General features: G+C 42.5%; 1 protein-coding gene across 1 annotated transcript in view; it reads left to right on the top strand.

Moving 5' to 3' along the window:
- Positions 1 to 15,791, top strand: part of MYH13 (myosin heavy chain 13) — a 96,138-nt gene that overhangs the window by 61,706 nt on the left and 18,641 nt on the right. Inside the window, exons 39-40 of the mRNA XM_075993897.1 lie at positions 7,403 to 7,568; positions 7,935 to 8,048. Coding sequence (XP_075850012.1) covers positions 7,403 to 7,568; positions 7,935 to 8,048 — 280 coding nt within the window. The remainder of the gene's footprint in view (positions 1 to 7,402; positions 7,569 to 7,934; positions 8,049 to 15,791) is intronic.

Raw genomic sequence — 15,791 nt, 5'->3', positions numbered from 1 at the left:
AAACTGAATTCAACAATATACAAGAAAGCTAAAATATCCTGCTATAAGATTGGGTTTATTCCAGGATTACAAGTTCGATCTAACCTTAGAAAATCAGTTACTGCTAATACACCACATAAACGAATGAAAGGAGAAAATTTATATGATCGTTTCTATAGATACAGGAAAAAATGTTTAATAAAATTCAACAGCTATTGATGGTTTTTTACAATGTACCCTCTTACACTGGGAATAAAAGGGAAATTCCATGATCTGATAAAGAGTCTCTGCAAAAAAAGTCTTATAAAAACATCGGACTTAATGTGAGATGTTGAAAGTTTTTCCTTTGAGATCAGGAATAAGACATGAATGCAAATCATCATCATTTCTATCCATCAAGTACTGGAAGTCCCCCCTAAGACAGTATAGCAAGAAAAAGAAATACAAGGATTGGAAGGAAAAAGCAAATTCTTCATTATTTTCTAATCGTATAACTAGAAATTTCCAAAGAATCAACATATGAAATATTAGAATTAATAAAAGAGTTTAGCAAGGTAGCTGTTTTCCAAAGTCGAAATGCACTAAAATGCAAAGAGATATACTACATTGGTTCCCAGAACAACAAAAACAAAAAGTATTAGTGTAAAAACTGGTGAAATCCAAGTCAAGTCTGGAGTTTACTTGTTAGCAATGTACCAGTGTTGATTTCTCAGTTTTGACAAATAAGCCATGGTTACATAAGATGTTAACATTAGGGAATACTGGGTTAGGGGTATACAGAAACTCTCTGTACCATCTTTGCAACTTTTCTGTAAATATAAAATTATTCCCAAGCAAACAGTTTATTTATAAAAATTTTCAAGATCAGAATATGCAGCGGGGCACAGTGGCTCACATCTGTAATCCTAGCACTTTGGCAGGCCAAGGTGGGAGGATCGCTTGTGGGCAAGACTTCAAAACCAGCCTGAGCAAGAGCAAGACGCCATCTCTACAAAAAATAGGAAAATTAGCCTGGCATGGTGGTAGGCACCTGTAGCCCCAGCTACTCAGGAGGCTGAGGCAGGAGGATTCCTTGCGCTCAGAAGTTTGAGGTTGCTGTGAGCTATAATGACACAACTGTACCTTAGCCCTGGTGACAGAGCAAGACTTTGTTTCAAAAAAAATAATCAACATACAAAAGTAAATTGGACTTGTATTATATCAGCATCAAACAGGCTTAAAATGACTTTTTAAACTATGCTGTTTATAATGGAATGAAAAGAATCATGTTCCTAGCAGTAAATCAAACAAACATATATAAGACCTCGATGAGAAAATTATAAAACACCCTCAGTGAGAGCTATGTAATAAAAAGACCTAAGCTATACCACATCATTGATTAGAAGACTCAATAGTATAAATGTATCAGTTCCTTCCAAATTGATTTATAGATTCAGTGAAATACAAATAAAACATCTCTATAAACGTTTTGTTTTTCCTCTCTCTCTCACTCTTCTGCTCTGTTTCCATCTCTTACTCTGTCTCTTGCTATACCTGTCTGTGTCTCCTTTTCTATCTCTTTCTTTTGATAGAATTTAACAAGATAATTCCAGATTTTATAAGGAAATGCAAACAATCAAGAATAACTAAGACATTCTTAAAGAAGAAGGTAGAGATGTTTGCTGTACAAGGGACTCACAGGGCATTAGGAAGACCATCTCAAGAAAAAGCAGCTTAATTTCAGGAAACAGTAACTACAGTATGCTACAGAAAATAGTGAATGTTTATTGAGAGTGCCTATTATGTGTCAGGCACTGCCCTGAATCTTTTTGTATATATACTCATTCAATCCTCATAACATTCCAACGAGATAGAGATGTTCTTACCCCACTAACAACATGAGAAAACTGAAATATAGGAGAGTTTAAGTAACATGGCCAAATAGCTAGTGATAGACCCACAATTTGAACCTAGATTGTCGGGGTCCCGCATTTAACTACAATGGTATGATTAGGAACATAGATAAACTTAGTGGTAATGTGAAACATAATGGTTTTTCATTTATTCATCAAGAAAAAAGGAAATACAATTAGAAACTAAAATCTGAATGAGAAAATTTCTATTCAAATATGAAGCAAACTGGCTGGGCGCAGTGGGTCACTCACGCCTGTAATCCTAGCACTCTGAGAGGCTGAGGCGGGCTGATTGCTCCAGGTCAGGAGTTTGAAACCAGCCTGAGCAAAAGCAAGACCCCATCTCTACTATAAATAGAAAGAAATTAATTGGCCAACTAAAAATATATAGAAAAAATTAGCCAGGCATGGTGGCGCATGCCTGTAGTCACAGCTACTCGGGAGGCTGAGGCAGCAGGATTGCTCGAGCCCAGGAGTTTGAGGTTGCTGTGAGCTAGGCTGATGCCATGGCACTCACTTAGCCTGGGGAACAAAGTGAGACTCTGTCTCAAAAAAAAAACCAAAAAACAAATATGAAGCAAACTAAGACATGGCATGGCTTTGATGGCGTATAAGGGAAGGGCATCCATTTGACTTTGACACTTAGGAACTTGCCACCAAATGGCACAGACTTGGTGAGATAAGATTACATTTCCTCTTGTCATGGGTTGAATTGTGTTGCCCCAAAAAGATGTCCTGACGCCCAATACTTCAGAATATGACCTTATTTAGAGACAGTTTCTACAAGGGTAATTAAATTAATTTAATCAGAGTTATTAGGGTGGGCCCTAAATCCGATATGACTAGTGTCCTAATAAGAAGGGTTAAGTTGGACTCAGAGATGCACACAGGGAGAAGGTCTTGTTAAGACTGGACTCATGCTGCAGTAGCCTGAAGCCAGGGGAGAGGCCTGAACAGATCGTCCCTATTGCCTGCTCTAGGGAAGGAGGGCCCTGCCAGCACCTTGACTGTGGACTTCTCACCTCTAGAACTGTGAGATAATGCATTCCTGTTGTTTAGTCACTCCGTTTGTGGTACTTTGTGAGCACAGCTCTAACAAACTAGTATATTTCTCTACAGGTCTGATCACACTTCTTGGTTCAGCACTGACAAATAATTGGGTAATGCCTTTTGCTGGCTTTCACTTCTTAAAGTCAATCTATAGACAAGGCAGAGAAAACTTAATTTCATTCACATGGATTCTCAAGGGACCTCAAACAAGTAAAACAATCTGGAAAGAGAACAAAGTTGCAGGTCTTCTCAAACTTCCTGATTTCAAAACTTACCGAAAAGCCACAGTAATCAAAACAGTGTGGTACTGACATAAAGACAGACAAATGGACCAATGAAATAGAATAGAGAGCCTATAAATAGACTCTTGCATGTATGTCAATGATTTTCAACAAAGTTTCCAAGATCATTCAATGGGAAAATGATGAATTTTTCAACAAATGGGAAAACTAGATATCCACATGCAAAAGAATGAAGTTGTACCTTTACCTTATACCATACACAAAAATTAACTCAAAGTAGATCACAGAAAAAAATATAAGATCTAAAGCTAAAAATCTCTTAGAAGAACACACAGGGGAAAACCTTCATGACATTGGCTTTGGCAGTGATTTCTTGGATGTGATACCAAAAGCTCAGGCAACAAAAAGAAAAAAAGAAAAATTGGGCTACATAAAAATAAAAATGTTATTCATCCAAGAACACAATCAATAGTGTGAAAAAGCAACATACAGAAGGGGAGAAAATATTTTTAAATCATATATCTGATATGGAATTAATATCCAGAATATATAAATAACTCCTATAACTTGAAACAACAACAAATAACCTGAGTTTAAAATGGACAAAGGACTTGAATAGACATTTCTTCAAAGAATATACACAAATGGCCAATAAGCGCATGAAAAAATTCTCAACATCACTCATCATTAGGGAAATGCAAATGAAAACCACAATGATATACCATCTTAGACCCATCATGATGGCAACTACTAAAAAAAACCAGAAGAGAATAAGAATAGGCAAGAATGTGAGAAAATTGGGATCTTTGTGCATTGCTGGTGAGAATGTAAAACTGTGTAGCTTCTACAGAAAGCAGTATGGTGGTTCCTCAAAAAATTAAAAATAGAATTACCATATGATCCAGCAGTTTCACTTCTGGGTATATACACAAAAGAACTGAAAGCAGAGTCTTGAAGAGATACAAGGACACTCATATTCATAGCAGCATTATATTCATAGTAGTCAAGAGGTAAAAGCAACCTAAGTGTCCACTGAGGAATAAATGGATAAGCAAAACATGGTATGTCTATTCAACAAAATATTTTTCAACCTTTTAAAAAGGAAGGAAATTCTGCAATAGGCTACAACATGGATGAACATGGATGAACTTTGAGGGCATTTTGCTAAATGAAATAAGCCAGTCACAACACACACACACACACAAAAAAAACGATACGATTCCATTTTATATGAAGTCAAAAATCATAATTAGAGTAGTCAAAATCAGAGAGACAAAAAGTAGAATGCTGGTTGCCAGGGACTGGGAGGAGGAGGAGGACATGGGAAGTTGATGTTTAACAGGTACAGAGCTTCTGTTTTTCAAGATGATAGGAGCTCTGGAGATGGATGGTGGTGATGGCTGCACAACAATGAGAACCTTAACACTGAACTGTACACGTGAAAATGGTTAAGACAGAAAATCTTATGTTATGTGTATTGGAGCACAATTTTTTAAAAAAGAATTCTTAATTACAATTACAGAACATAAGTATTGCAAACTCAGACCAGCTGAAACTGACCAGCCAGTGGACAAATGTCAGGAGATGGGGTGGGAGGGTAGGGGAGGAGGTGAAGGAGAGGTGTCCACACTGGTTTTTTGTTGTTGTTTGAGACAGAGTCTCACTCTGTCACCTGGGCTAGAATGCAGGGGAATCATCATAGCTCACAGCAACCTCAAACTCCTGGGCTCAAGTGATCCTCCTGCCTCAGCCTCCCGAGTAGCTAAAGACTACAGGTGTGAGCCACCATGCCCCGCTAATGTTTTGTTTTGTTTTGTTTTGTTTTTTAGTAGAGATAGGATCTCACTCTTGCTCAGGCTGGTCTCAAACTCCTGACCTCAAGCAATCCTCCCACCTCGGCCTCCCACAGTGCTAGGTTTACAGAAGCGAGCCACTGAGCCCGGCCCGTACAGGTCTTCTCATTTCACACAATGGAAAGTCAACCGATGCCATCTAAAATTGGGTCAAACAAGCAACAGATGGTAGGTAAGTGCATTGTTTAGGATTGTAAAGGTAGCAAGAGAGGGCAAGCCAAATGCTTCCTCACTTACGGGGAAAAGTGATTTGATGCCATCTAAAGTAGATACATCCAGAAGTAGAAGCAATAAACATAAGACTGGGAATTATGGTGGTAAAAAAACATCTTCCAAGAGCTCATGGCTATTCCCTGGAGGGAGACTGGAGTCTCGGCTTCAGGCTGGGATGGGGCCACCACTCAGCGCGGTGCCTGTCCTGCCACTCAGCCCTGTACTTCAGCCGCATCTCAGTCACGCCCTCTTCCCCATGGCCAACTCGGTCGCTCTCCAAGACCTGCTGAAGGTACCTTCTCTGAGAGGTCCTTTCAAGACGCCCTCCTGTTCCTGTAGGCACCTCAGTCCTCTACTCCTCAGTCCCAGGACTCACCTCACCGGTGTAGGGCAAGAGGCTTGGCCCCTCAGCCTCACAGTCCTTTATGACTTGGGAATGGGAGCCATGTAGGGTAGTTGTAGAAAGAATGTAAAAGTGTCCAGTTTTATAGGAAGATGATTTTAAGATAACAGATCCACAATGGCTATTGAGCTCTCTGTACGGTTAGATTACAGATTAGTTTTTTTCTATATTATTCTCATTATTTTTCCAAATTTCCTACAATGATTTTTTGTTTTCCTTCATTTTAAAAATTTACACTACTCCCCCCAAAAAACAAAAAATTAGCATAGAATGGCCTCAAAAATGCTAATTCAATCTCCTCCATGCAAGCATTTTTTTACTTTGAGGGGTCAGGGGCACCTTTGTGAATCTAATGAAAGCTGTAGACACTTGCCCCATAAGCATTTGTGCACGCAAGCAAGCACACACAAAACATCATGCATGTAATTATTTTAGGGTAAAACAATGAATGAATGAATGAACTCACAAATGAATAAATGAAGAAACCTGCAAAGCCAAAACAATAGCATTCCTTTACCTCACTAGGTAGCAGAAGTCAAGGCCACGGAGTGCCAGTGAGAACAAGGCCAAGGCCAGAGCTATGTGAAATCCCTCCAGCCCTGGTCCCCAGAGGGCTCTAGCTGCCAACACACTCCAGAAAGGATTTGGACACATCTCGAGCTCACCTGCTCTGTTCTCTCTCCTGAGGTGGACCCAAGGGAACCACTGGGACCCATAATTTGGGCCTGTTTCCGAGGCTCAAATTAGCCCCAGGCTTTCACAAATCTCTGGAAGGTTTGGGGGAAAGGTGGGAGGCTGGGGCGAAGAGGATGGGAACGCAGAGAAAAATCTTCCCAGTGAATTAGAATCCGTGTCTGGTGCCAAGAACAAACTGGGAATTCCCAGAATATTTCCTTTTGTTTTTTCCTCTTTAGCAAGCACAAGGTACCCTTCCTAAGACCCCTGGCATCTCACAAAGCCTGCCAAGATTCTGTTTTCAAGTGTATGCAAATCATCTCCCCCCATTCCCGGAGGGAGAGACTGAGCAGGGGGCAGAGAAAGAGGGAGGGCAGGGGAGGCTTCCCCGGCTGAGCAGAATCTGGGGGGCTGTGAGCACGTCTCCGCAGCAAGAGTTCAATTAACTCGGACAAGGTGTCCCCGTAATAGCGTACAAGCTTGGGGAGGTGGGCAGCTGACGCCTGGATCACCCAGGTAATGTCACTCAAGTCTTTCAGGGGTTTCCGGAGAGGGGTATCTAGGTGGGCTGTTTGTCTTCAGGCGCTGCTCCTGGCAGGTGTTCACCCAGGTTACACCCCCCCCCCCAGCTTACCAGCACCCAGGACAAAGCAGGAAGGAAGCAGCAGCAAATAAGAGCTCCGGGACTTTAAGGTTTGTCCCTGGGCTTCATCCTGCACTAAAAAATTTTGGTTGCCCTTGAAACTAAAGGATAAGGGGAAACTACCTACTCCAAAGAATGTGTGCCCTTCCCTGGCCAAACAATCCCCAATGGCAAAAATAAAAATAACAACTGCTGCTATTTATATGTATTGAATGTTTACACGTTCTCCACACCGTTCCAAGCTTTTCTCTACCCCTACGACCCCACGAGGTAGATACTATCGTGCCCATTTTGCAGATGCAGAAACAGAGGTTAAAATGTGCCCAAAGCCGCACTGTGGAAAGGGGCCGAGCCTGGAGCTGACCCTGGGGATGGGGCTCAGGAGCACCTCGCCACGCTGCCATGCTGCAGAAACCCCAGCCTGCGGTTCTCTGCGGCCCCCCTGCCCCCAGCCCCGATCCAGGGGCCCTTGGTCACTCTCCAGAGTCCACCTGAGCCAGAGCTCAGGACCCACAAGGGACCCGCTCGGGCCAGCTGTGGCCGAGTCCACTGGGCTCTCACCCAGAGCCCCCTGGGGCGGGTTCTTGGGTCTCCCTGTCGCGTCCACACTCCCGCCTGGTGAGCTTGGGACCCCAAAGCAGGGGCGCTGGCTCACAGACAGTCCCGGGCTGTGACCGAGGCCCAGACAGACCCCAGGGCCTGGCTTCCTCACGCAGATGCCCCTGGGGGCAGCCCCGGCTCCTCCACTGAGACAGGCGCAAGGTGCAGGGGGACACTGCCCATCAGGGCGCCCCTCCTGCCTCAACCACACACACACACACGCACACGCGATTTCCTGCGGCCACAATGGCTCTCCTCCTCTGACAGAAGAACAAAGCCTTTCTAAGCCTCAGCCGGTGTGATCAGCGCCAGCCTATTTCCAGGCATTTGTAAGAATCCCTTTCATTACCTGCGGCTCCTCTTTCCGCCCTGACCTTGTCGCAGGGCTTTCCTTCGACACCGTGTTCTCCCCCTGCAGCTGGGACCTGTGCCCACCCCCACCCCGCCCCTGTCGCTCTTCTCTGCTGCCAGCTCTTGTCTCTCCGCCTTCCGTCCAGGGTAAGCTTGAGCCCTGCCCAGAGGGTTTTGTCAAACTTCCTGGCATGGGTCTTTCATCCTCAGCCTGCCTTGTCGGCTGTTTTAACAGATCTCCTGGGGAAGACCCGTCCCCTGCACGCCCAGGCCTGGGGAGCGCCTTCTGTGGCGTGCATCCCGCGTGCCCGGCTTCCACAAAGTTTGAGCCATCAATGGGTTTGCTTCTTTGTTGACTTTACCCTCCCTGGGACCGACTTGGCTCTGTGAGGACAGGCACCCTGCCTGTCACGCTGGAGATCACATCCCCAGTACCTGGCACAGTGCCACGCATCAAGTAGAGGTTCAGTAAAAACTTGCAGAATGTTTGAAATCCTCATCTGTAAAATGGGGCTGCCAGTGGTACCTGCCTCGGGGTTATTGGGAAAAGTCAATGAGTCAATTCGTGTAGAGCATCTAGAACTGTGTCTGGCATGAAGTGAGTGCTCTGTAAATGTTAGCTACAAGCATCATGATTCACGCTACAAATCCTGTGGGTACTAGGGGCAAAGAGACAGGAAGGATATGCTCCCGGCATGTGAGGCAGCGTGGCAAGCTGCCTCAGAGGAGCAGGAATGGGGGTTGCAGGGCTCATGGGATCAGAGCAACTATCTCCCCTTGGGGGAGTTGGGAAAGGCCAGGCTGGGCCCTGAGGGTTGACCAGGAGATAGTCCGATGGGGAGAAGGAAAGGGCATTTCAGACACCAGGCCGAGTGCAGAGAGGGAAATTGAGGAAAGCCTTGAAGGGTACTTTCTGACCAGATGGGTAAACCCTAAGCACATTGCACTGAGTGCATGATTAAAATAAAATAAAAGAAGCTATCCACATGGGCTATTTAGGACTCTGTCCTCAAAATATTCCTAAATTAGACTCTCCCTTCCCTGGACTGATCTCAAGGTCCAATAGAATTTCCTCTTTTCAAAAAACATGGCTGCAACAGTCACGACAAGGGAATGGTCACCTTTTCCAAGCCTGTTCTCCAAAACTGGTGCATTTTCAACTTTTTTAAAGGTATACATCAATGTGACAGAACTTAAGGCTATCATAGAAAAAGACCTTAGACAAAGAGGAGTCAAGTTCACAATCAAAGCAACATGACCAGATCCTAAGCCTCGCAGTTTTTAATTTGCCAAACCTTCTGCCTTTCAAACTAGCAACGGCCTCTTGAGACAAAGTCTCAATAATTCACTCATTCAACAAGTGTTTAATGGACACCCACTATGTGCTAAGCACGGTTCTGGGCTTTGGGACTAAAACACTGAACAAAACAACCAGAAATCCATGCCCTTGTAGAGCTTGATTACAGAGGCAAATAATTTTTAACTTACTACTGATATAAGCATATATGAGGGTTTTGCCACAATATCTTGGATTTCCTATGAAGGGATTTAATGCATTAAAACTTAAGCCAAGAGGCATTTGGGGTAGGAGAAATTAGGAAAACTTAAGCAGGAAGATGGCCAGACAAATCCGTTCATCAACCCACTTCTCCATTTCCGCCTTCCCAGACTCTTGGTCTACCCGAAGTCAGTCTCTAAGATCCATCTTGTCGCCTCCTTGCTCCTCACCAGCACCCTTCAGCCAAACACTGGCAGACCAAAGCAGTTAGGAATGTGTTCAGCCGCAAGTATCAGAGAACTCAAAAGCAAAGTTTGGAACGATGCAGACATTTGTTGGAAGCGACCTCAGTGTTTGTCAGGCAGTTTCACTGTGTCATCCTTGCTCTTTTTACTTTTCTACTTTTCCAGTCTTCATGTGTTGGCTTTTCTTCCACATACTATCAGCATCATGGCCCCAGGGTGGCTGCCACAGCTCCAGACATCACTTCCGTATTCAAGATGGGGAAAGGAGGGAAAGGTAGCATCTCAACTTATCTCTTATATAAGGAAGAACATTCTTCTCAGAAACCCCAAGTAGACGTCCTCCTCTCTCATTGGCCCAATCGGGTCACGTGACCACACCAAGCCCAGGGGTTTGGGGAATTCTGCATTTGGATTTCCAACTTCCATAGTCAGAGGCAGCAAGAGAAAGAAGGGGTCCAGAAATGGCTTGTGTAGGCAAACAACAGTGCCTGCCAGAAAAACCTTCACAGGGAAATCACAAGACATCAAGCTGGAGGTTGCTCAAGCCATCTTGTGTTTGGAAATCTTTTTTTAAAGGCATGTTTCAGACTAAGTCCAAACATTGTGAGTTAGACCAGAGCTAGGCTTATCTTTGGATAAACCCCAGGCTGGAAACCCCCTGCTGCAGGAAAAGACTATGTTCAGATGCACGGTTCCAGTCTCTGCAGCACAGCCAAAAAATTCAGTACCAGGAACCCAGATGTTATATTGTGGAGTAAGGCAGACATGGAGGGTATATGTTAATAAAGTGACTTTATCAGTTCTCAGGGATTAAAAGCCTAGAAGAGGCATCTGGGCATGGTGGCTCACACCAATAATCCCAGAACTTTGGGAGGCCGAGTCAGGAGGATCACTTGAGGCCAGAAGTTCAAGACAAGCCTGGGCAATATAGTGAGACCCTCATCTCTACAAAAAAATAGAAAAATTAGGCAGGTGTCATGGTGTGTACCTGTAGTCCCTGCTACTCGGGAGGTTGAGGCAGGAGGATTGCTTGGGCCCAGGAATTTGAGTGAGACCCTGTCAAGAAAGAAAGAAAGAGAGAGAGAGAGAGAGAGAGAGAGAGAGAGAGAGAGAGAGAGAGAGAGAGAGAGAGAAAGAAAGAAAGAAAGAAAGAAAGAAAGAAAGAAAGAAAGAAAGAAAGAAAGAAAGAAAGAAAGAAAGAAGAGGAGCAACTCCCCTCTCATGTTGATCACATAAGACCATCGATCTAGGACTCAATTTTTGTCGGAAATAAAGATGGGGCTGGGAAGCAAAGTCCACTTCCCATCAAGTATAACCTTTTCCCTAATCAGCTGAATGTATCCTCTACACAAGTTACATAAACACTCACCATTATAATGAGTCGAAGTGTTTAATTTGTGCCAACTTATGAGGCTTTGGGCTCCCACACATGGGAAAGTGACAACCCAGTCAAAACAGAAGTTTGGCATCACACAATAAAAAGGAAAAGAAAAACCCCAAAGTTTTGTGTATGTCTCTGCACATGTGTTTGGGAGAAAACACACCCACACATAATGTGAAAGGCCACACTGGCCTGAAGACATCCCAAGCCCAGGCCTGTTATTGTAGCTGTGACCACATCAAATGTTTTAGTTCAACAGGCAATTTTGGATTTCCACATTCCATTTCTTTCATCTGCACAAGTTAAACCAAGTTGTTCTGCAAAGAGAATACAATTCATCATCGGGCTTCTGTGTTTGAAGACAATCTTGGTAAAATGAGCCCCAGCATCTGCAAACTGTAGGTTTATCCATCTATTCCATCCATCCACCATCTATCTATTCATCCTCCTATGCACCTCTCTTTCCACCCATCCATCCATCCTTCCAATCATCATTTCATCCATCCGTCATCTAATCCTTCTTCCATCAAGCCATCGTCCTTCCACACATCCACTCATCTATCCATCTGTATATCATTCTATACATGCCACAAATGTCCATTCATTTCTTTGGGGTTTTCACCATCCTCTCTTCTTCCTTGAGTAGCAGAGATGCACTCTCACCCTGCTAAGGCTCCACTTTTCACATGGAATGACCTTCCCCCTTCTACATTTTGTGAAATTCCCCTGACCCTTAAAATACAGGCTCAAAACTCTTTTTGAAGGTCTTTCATGGACCCCCACTGTGAGATCACAGTGTTTTCTGTCATCTTCTTATGGTACCTGTGTCTTATATTCCTCTCTTACTATGTAGTAAATCACTGCCTTCAGCCTCCCTTCCCTGTTAGGTTGCATTGCTTTGGTCTCTAGTGATTGAAATATTCTGCATTACTGCTTACCTCCCCAAGTAAATTATCAACCCTGTGAGAAGGGAGACTATGGTTTTTACTCCTTTGCAACCTTCCTCCACAGTTGGCTTCTTGCCCAATGTTATGCAATTTATAGGCACTCAACAAATATGATGTATACTTTGATCGGATGCACAGTGTTCTTATCTGTGAAGTGGGGACAATGTTGGTGGTACGGAATATTGTGAAGATTAGTTGAGAGAATGTACATTAAGGAGTTTCATAAACTTCAAAATCCTGAAGACATTATTATTGACAATCATGTTGCTTTAACTTAATAAAAATAAATAGCAATCCAGTTGGTTCATCAGTCAAAAAATTTAAAAATAAATGGCAGCTAATAACCACATACCAGGTTATCTACAATCTGAATGAACAAGGATATATTCAATGAACATTTCATTCGTACGTACAGAATTATTATGTCCTATATGAGGCGCTGGAGCTGCACAGGTAGATAGAACATAGGCCTTGTCTTTAAGGATCTCATGTTCTAGCAAAGAGGCAGAAATGTAAGTGCCTGTGATTGTACATGAGGCCACAGAAAGCACCTTAACATAGACACAAAGTGCTCAGAGACACTTGGGATTAGGAAAGAATTCAAGGATTGTCACCTGATCTGAACTTGAAAGAAGAATAGAAGTATAGCAGATAGAAAAAGAGTAAAAAGAACATGCTAGGACAGGGGTGGGAAACCTATGGCCTTCTAGGTCCTTAAGTGCGGTCTTTGGACTGAATCCAAATTTTACAGAACAAATTCTGTTATTTTTATTAATACATTTCTGGTCATCTTTTATATTTTATTTTACTGTTAAAATGGTTGTATTTAAAATACCAAAGAATAAAATAAATTTCAACTCAATAATCATCCCAGATTGACTGGCACAATTAGGACGTCAGTAAGCCACAAATGCTAAATTGACGGCGGCTGTGCTCATGATTTACTTCTAACCTCCCCGCCTCACTGGCGCCACTACCGCATGAGGCTGGTTGGTGCGAGTTTATGGGGTCAAGTAAGCCAGTCCGTTATCAGCTTTTGACAACGGAGCACTGTTTGAAGTGGAATTCGTAAATAGTTGCACAGCTGGAAAGTATTTTTTTTAATGCTTTCTGTCTGCTTAACAGCCCATCATGTCAAAGAAGACCGAGAGAATGCTGAAGGAAGAAAACAGATTTTTTTAATGAGGATTGGGAATTGCAATATCATCTTGTTTCTGCTAAAGATGAGATGATTGGCTTGCTTTGTGATACTGCAATATCAGCAGTAAAGAAATTCAGTTATAACACTCATAAGGACTACAAAGATTTTAAATTAGAGGGAGAGGTGTGAAGGGTCGTATTGCAGACATTAAAAGGTGAAAAGCAAAAGCAAAGACAATTCTTTCAGGCAGCAATGAGAACTAGAAATAATGCCACTGAAGCAACTTATAAAGTAGCTTATATACTTGGGGAAAAAGGGAAGCCATTCAGTGATGTAGAAATTGTGAAAGAATGCGTCGTCAGAGTTGTGGGACGCTTAGACCCTGATAACGTTTCAAAGTACAAACAACTGCCTCTTTCAAGGAGAACCATAACTGGTCAGGAACATGAATTAGCCTTCAACTTGACAGAGCAACTTCATGCAATTCTTCAAAAGGAAAACATATATTATTCAACTGCTATAGGTGAATCAACTGACACTACTGACCCGGTGCAGGTTTTTTTTGTTGTTGTTGTTTTGTTGTTTTTTTTTTTTTTTTGAGACAGAGTCTCGCTTTGTTGTCCAGGCTAGAGTGAGTGCCGTGGCGTCAGCCTAGCTCACAGCAACCTCAAACTCCTAGGCTCGAGTGATCCTTCTGCCTCAGCCTCCCGAGTAGCTGGGACTACAGGCATGTGCCACCATGCCCGGCTAATTTTTTCTATATATATTAGTTGGCCAATTAATTTCTTTCTATTTATAGTAGAGACGGGGTCTCGCTCTTGCTCAGGCTGGTTTTGAACTCCTGACCTTGAGCAATCCGCCCGCCTCGGCCTCCCAAGAACTAGGATTACAGGCGTGAGCCACAGCGCCCGGCCTCCGGTGCAGGTTTTATACTTCATTTGGGTCATAACAGAAGATTTTCCTTGCTACAAACAGTTCCTTGCTTTGGGCACTCTTGCAAACAGAACACAGAGAATAGATATCTTCAACAACTTTCAAGATAAATGTCATGAAGTTGGGCTGAATTTGGTAAATTTAGTGAGTGTATGTACAGATGGTACACCTTCCGTGACAGGAAAATATGAAGGGTTTATTGCACAGATAAAAAAAAGGTATTAACAGATGCAGATGCTCTCATTTCTCTCCATTGTATCTTGCATCAACAAAATCTCTGCACTACAGCTACTTTTGTTTTTTTGTTTTGTTTTGTTTTGTTTCTTTTTGAGACAAAGTCTCTCTCTGTTGCCCCAAGTAGAATACAGTGGTGTCATCACAGCTCACTGCAACCTCAAACTCCTGGACTCAAGTGATCCTCCTGCCTCAGCCTCCCGAGTAGCTGGAACTACAGGTGTGCACCACAACACACCACTAATTTTTTCTATTTTTAGTAGAGTCAGGCTCTCCCTCTTGCTAAAGCTGATATAGAACTCCTGAGCTTAAGCAATCCTCCTGCTTCAACCTCCTTGCAACACGTTATAAATACTTTTAACTGTATTTGTGCAAATGCAACACGGCATCGTCAGTTTCCTAACATGCTAAAGCTGAGGCATTTGGTGTGTGTTTGCCATATCATTCTAAAGTGCGTGGGCAATCACAGGGACAGATGTTAGCCAAAATTTTCTCTCTGTGAGAACAGATAGTTAAATTTTATGAAAAACAGAATCAGCAGTGTGAATTATTGAAAAAAGATTTCTATAGGAATGCGGCATTTCTCTGTGCTATCATGTCACATCAAAAAGAATTGAATATTTCTTTACAAGATAAAACTAAGTCTACATATGATGTGCGGAAAAAAATCCAAGTATTTCCAAAAAACCTATCTTTTTTCTTTCTTTTCTTTCTTTCTTTTTTGTTAAGACTCTTCAGGCTGAAGGCTGTCTTTTTTCAAAACACTTCTTCTAAAGGAAATTTCAGATGAACATTTTCCCCAGTTGGCAAGGTCATGGATGAGCAGGATGGTACATATGAAACATTTGAAGAATATGCAGCTGTTACAGACCTATTAATTGGAGTATACAATGAAAGTTTCACTGACTTTGATAATCATGACATCACACTCAAATAGCATTTCAGCCTCACCTAGTTGATGTCACCAAGGTACCTAAAGAACTACAGATGGAATTGGTTGAGCTCTCAGTAGATGACATTTTAAAGTCATTGTTTGATGCTAAGAAAGATCCTATTGAAATATGGGAAAATGCAGTAGAATACCCATGCCTTCGGCAACATGCCCAAAAAATGCTTTCTTGCTTTTTGACTACTTATTGCTGCGAATCTACATTCTCCTACCTAATCCAAATCAAGATGCCCTTAAGGTCACAAATGACCGAGACCCATCTGGAGGATGAACTGAAACTACGGACCTCCACGCTGCAACCAAATATTCAAATGCTTTCCAACAAAAAGTAGACACAACATAGTCATTAAAAGATGTGTTAACTTTACAACTAACAAATAGTTTTCATTCTTTGAAATTTATTAAGTACATAGTAGATTTTTACAAAAGAATGTACATTTTTAAGTATATGTAATTGAAGTTTCCTGAATGCAGCCTTTTTTGATTATAGCTAAATTAGTGTGGCCTTCCAACATAAAAATGTTCCCCACCCCTGTCCTAGGAAATAAACAACAACAAAAAA

The sequence above is a fragment of the Microcebus murinus genome, chromosome 18 (genome assembly GCF_040939455.1).
Source record: "Microcebus murinus isolate Inina chromosome 18, M.murinus_Inina_mat1.0, whole genome shotgun sequence".
In the NCBI taxonomy this organism is placed as follows: domain Eukaryota; kingdom Metazoa; phylum Chordata; class Mammalia; order Primates; family Cheirogaleidae; genus Microcebus; species Microcebus murinus.
The sequence above is the reverse complement of the archived record's forward strand: the minus strand, read 5'-3'. Positions and strand labels throughout refer to the sequence as shown.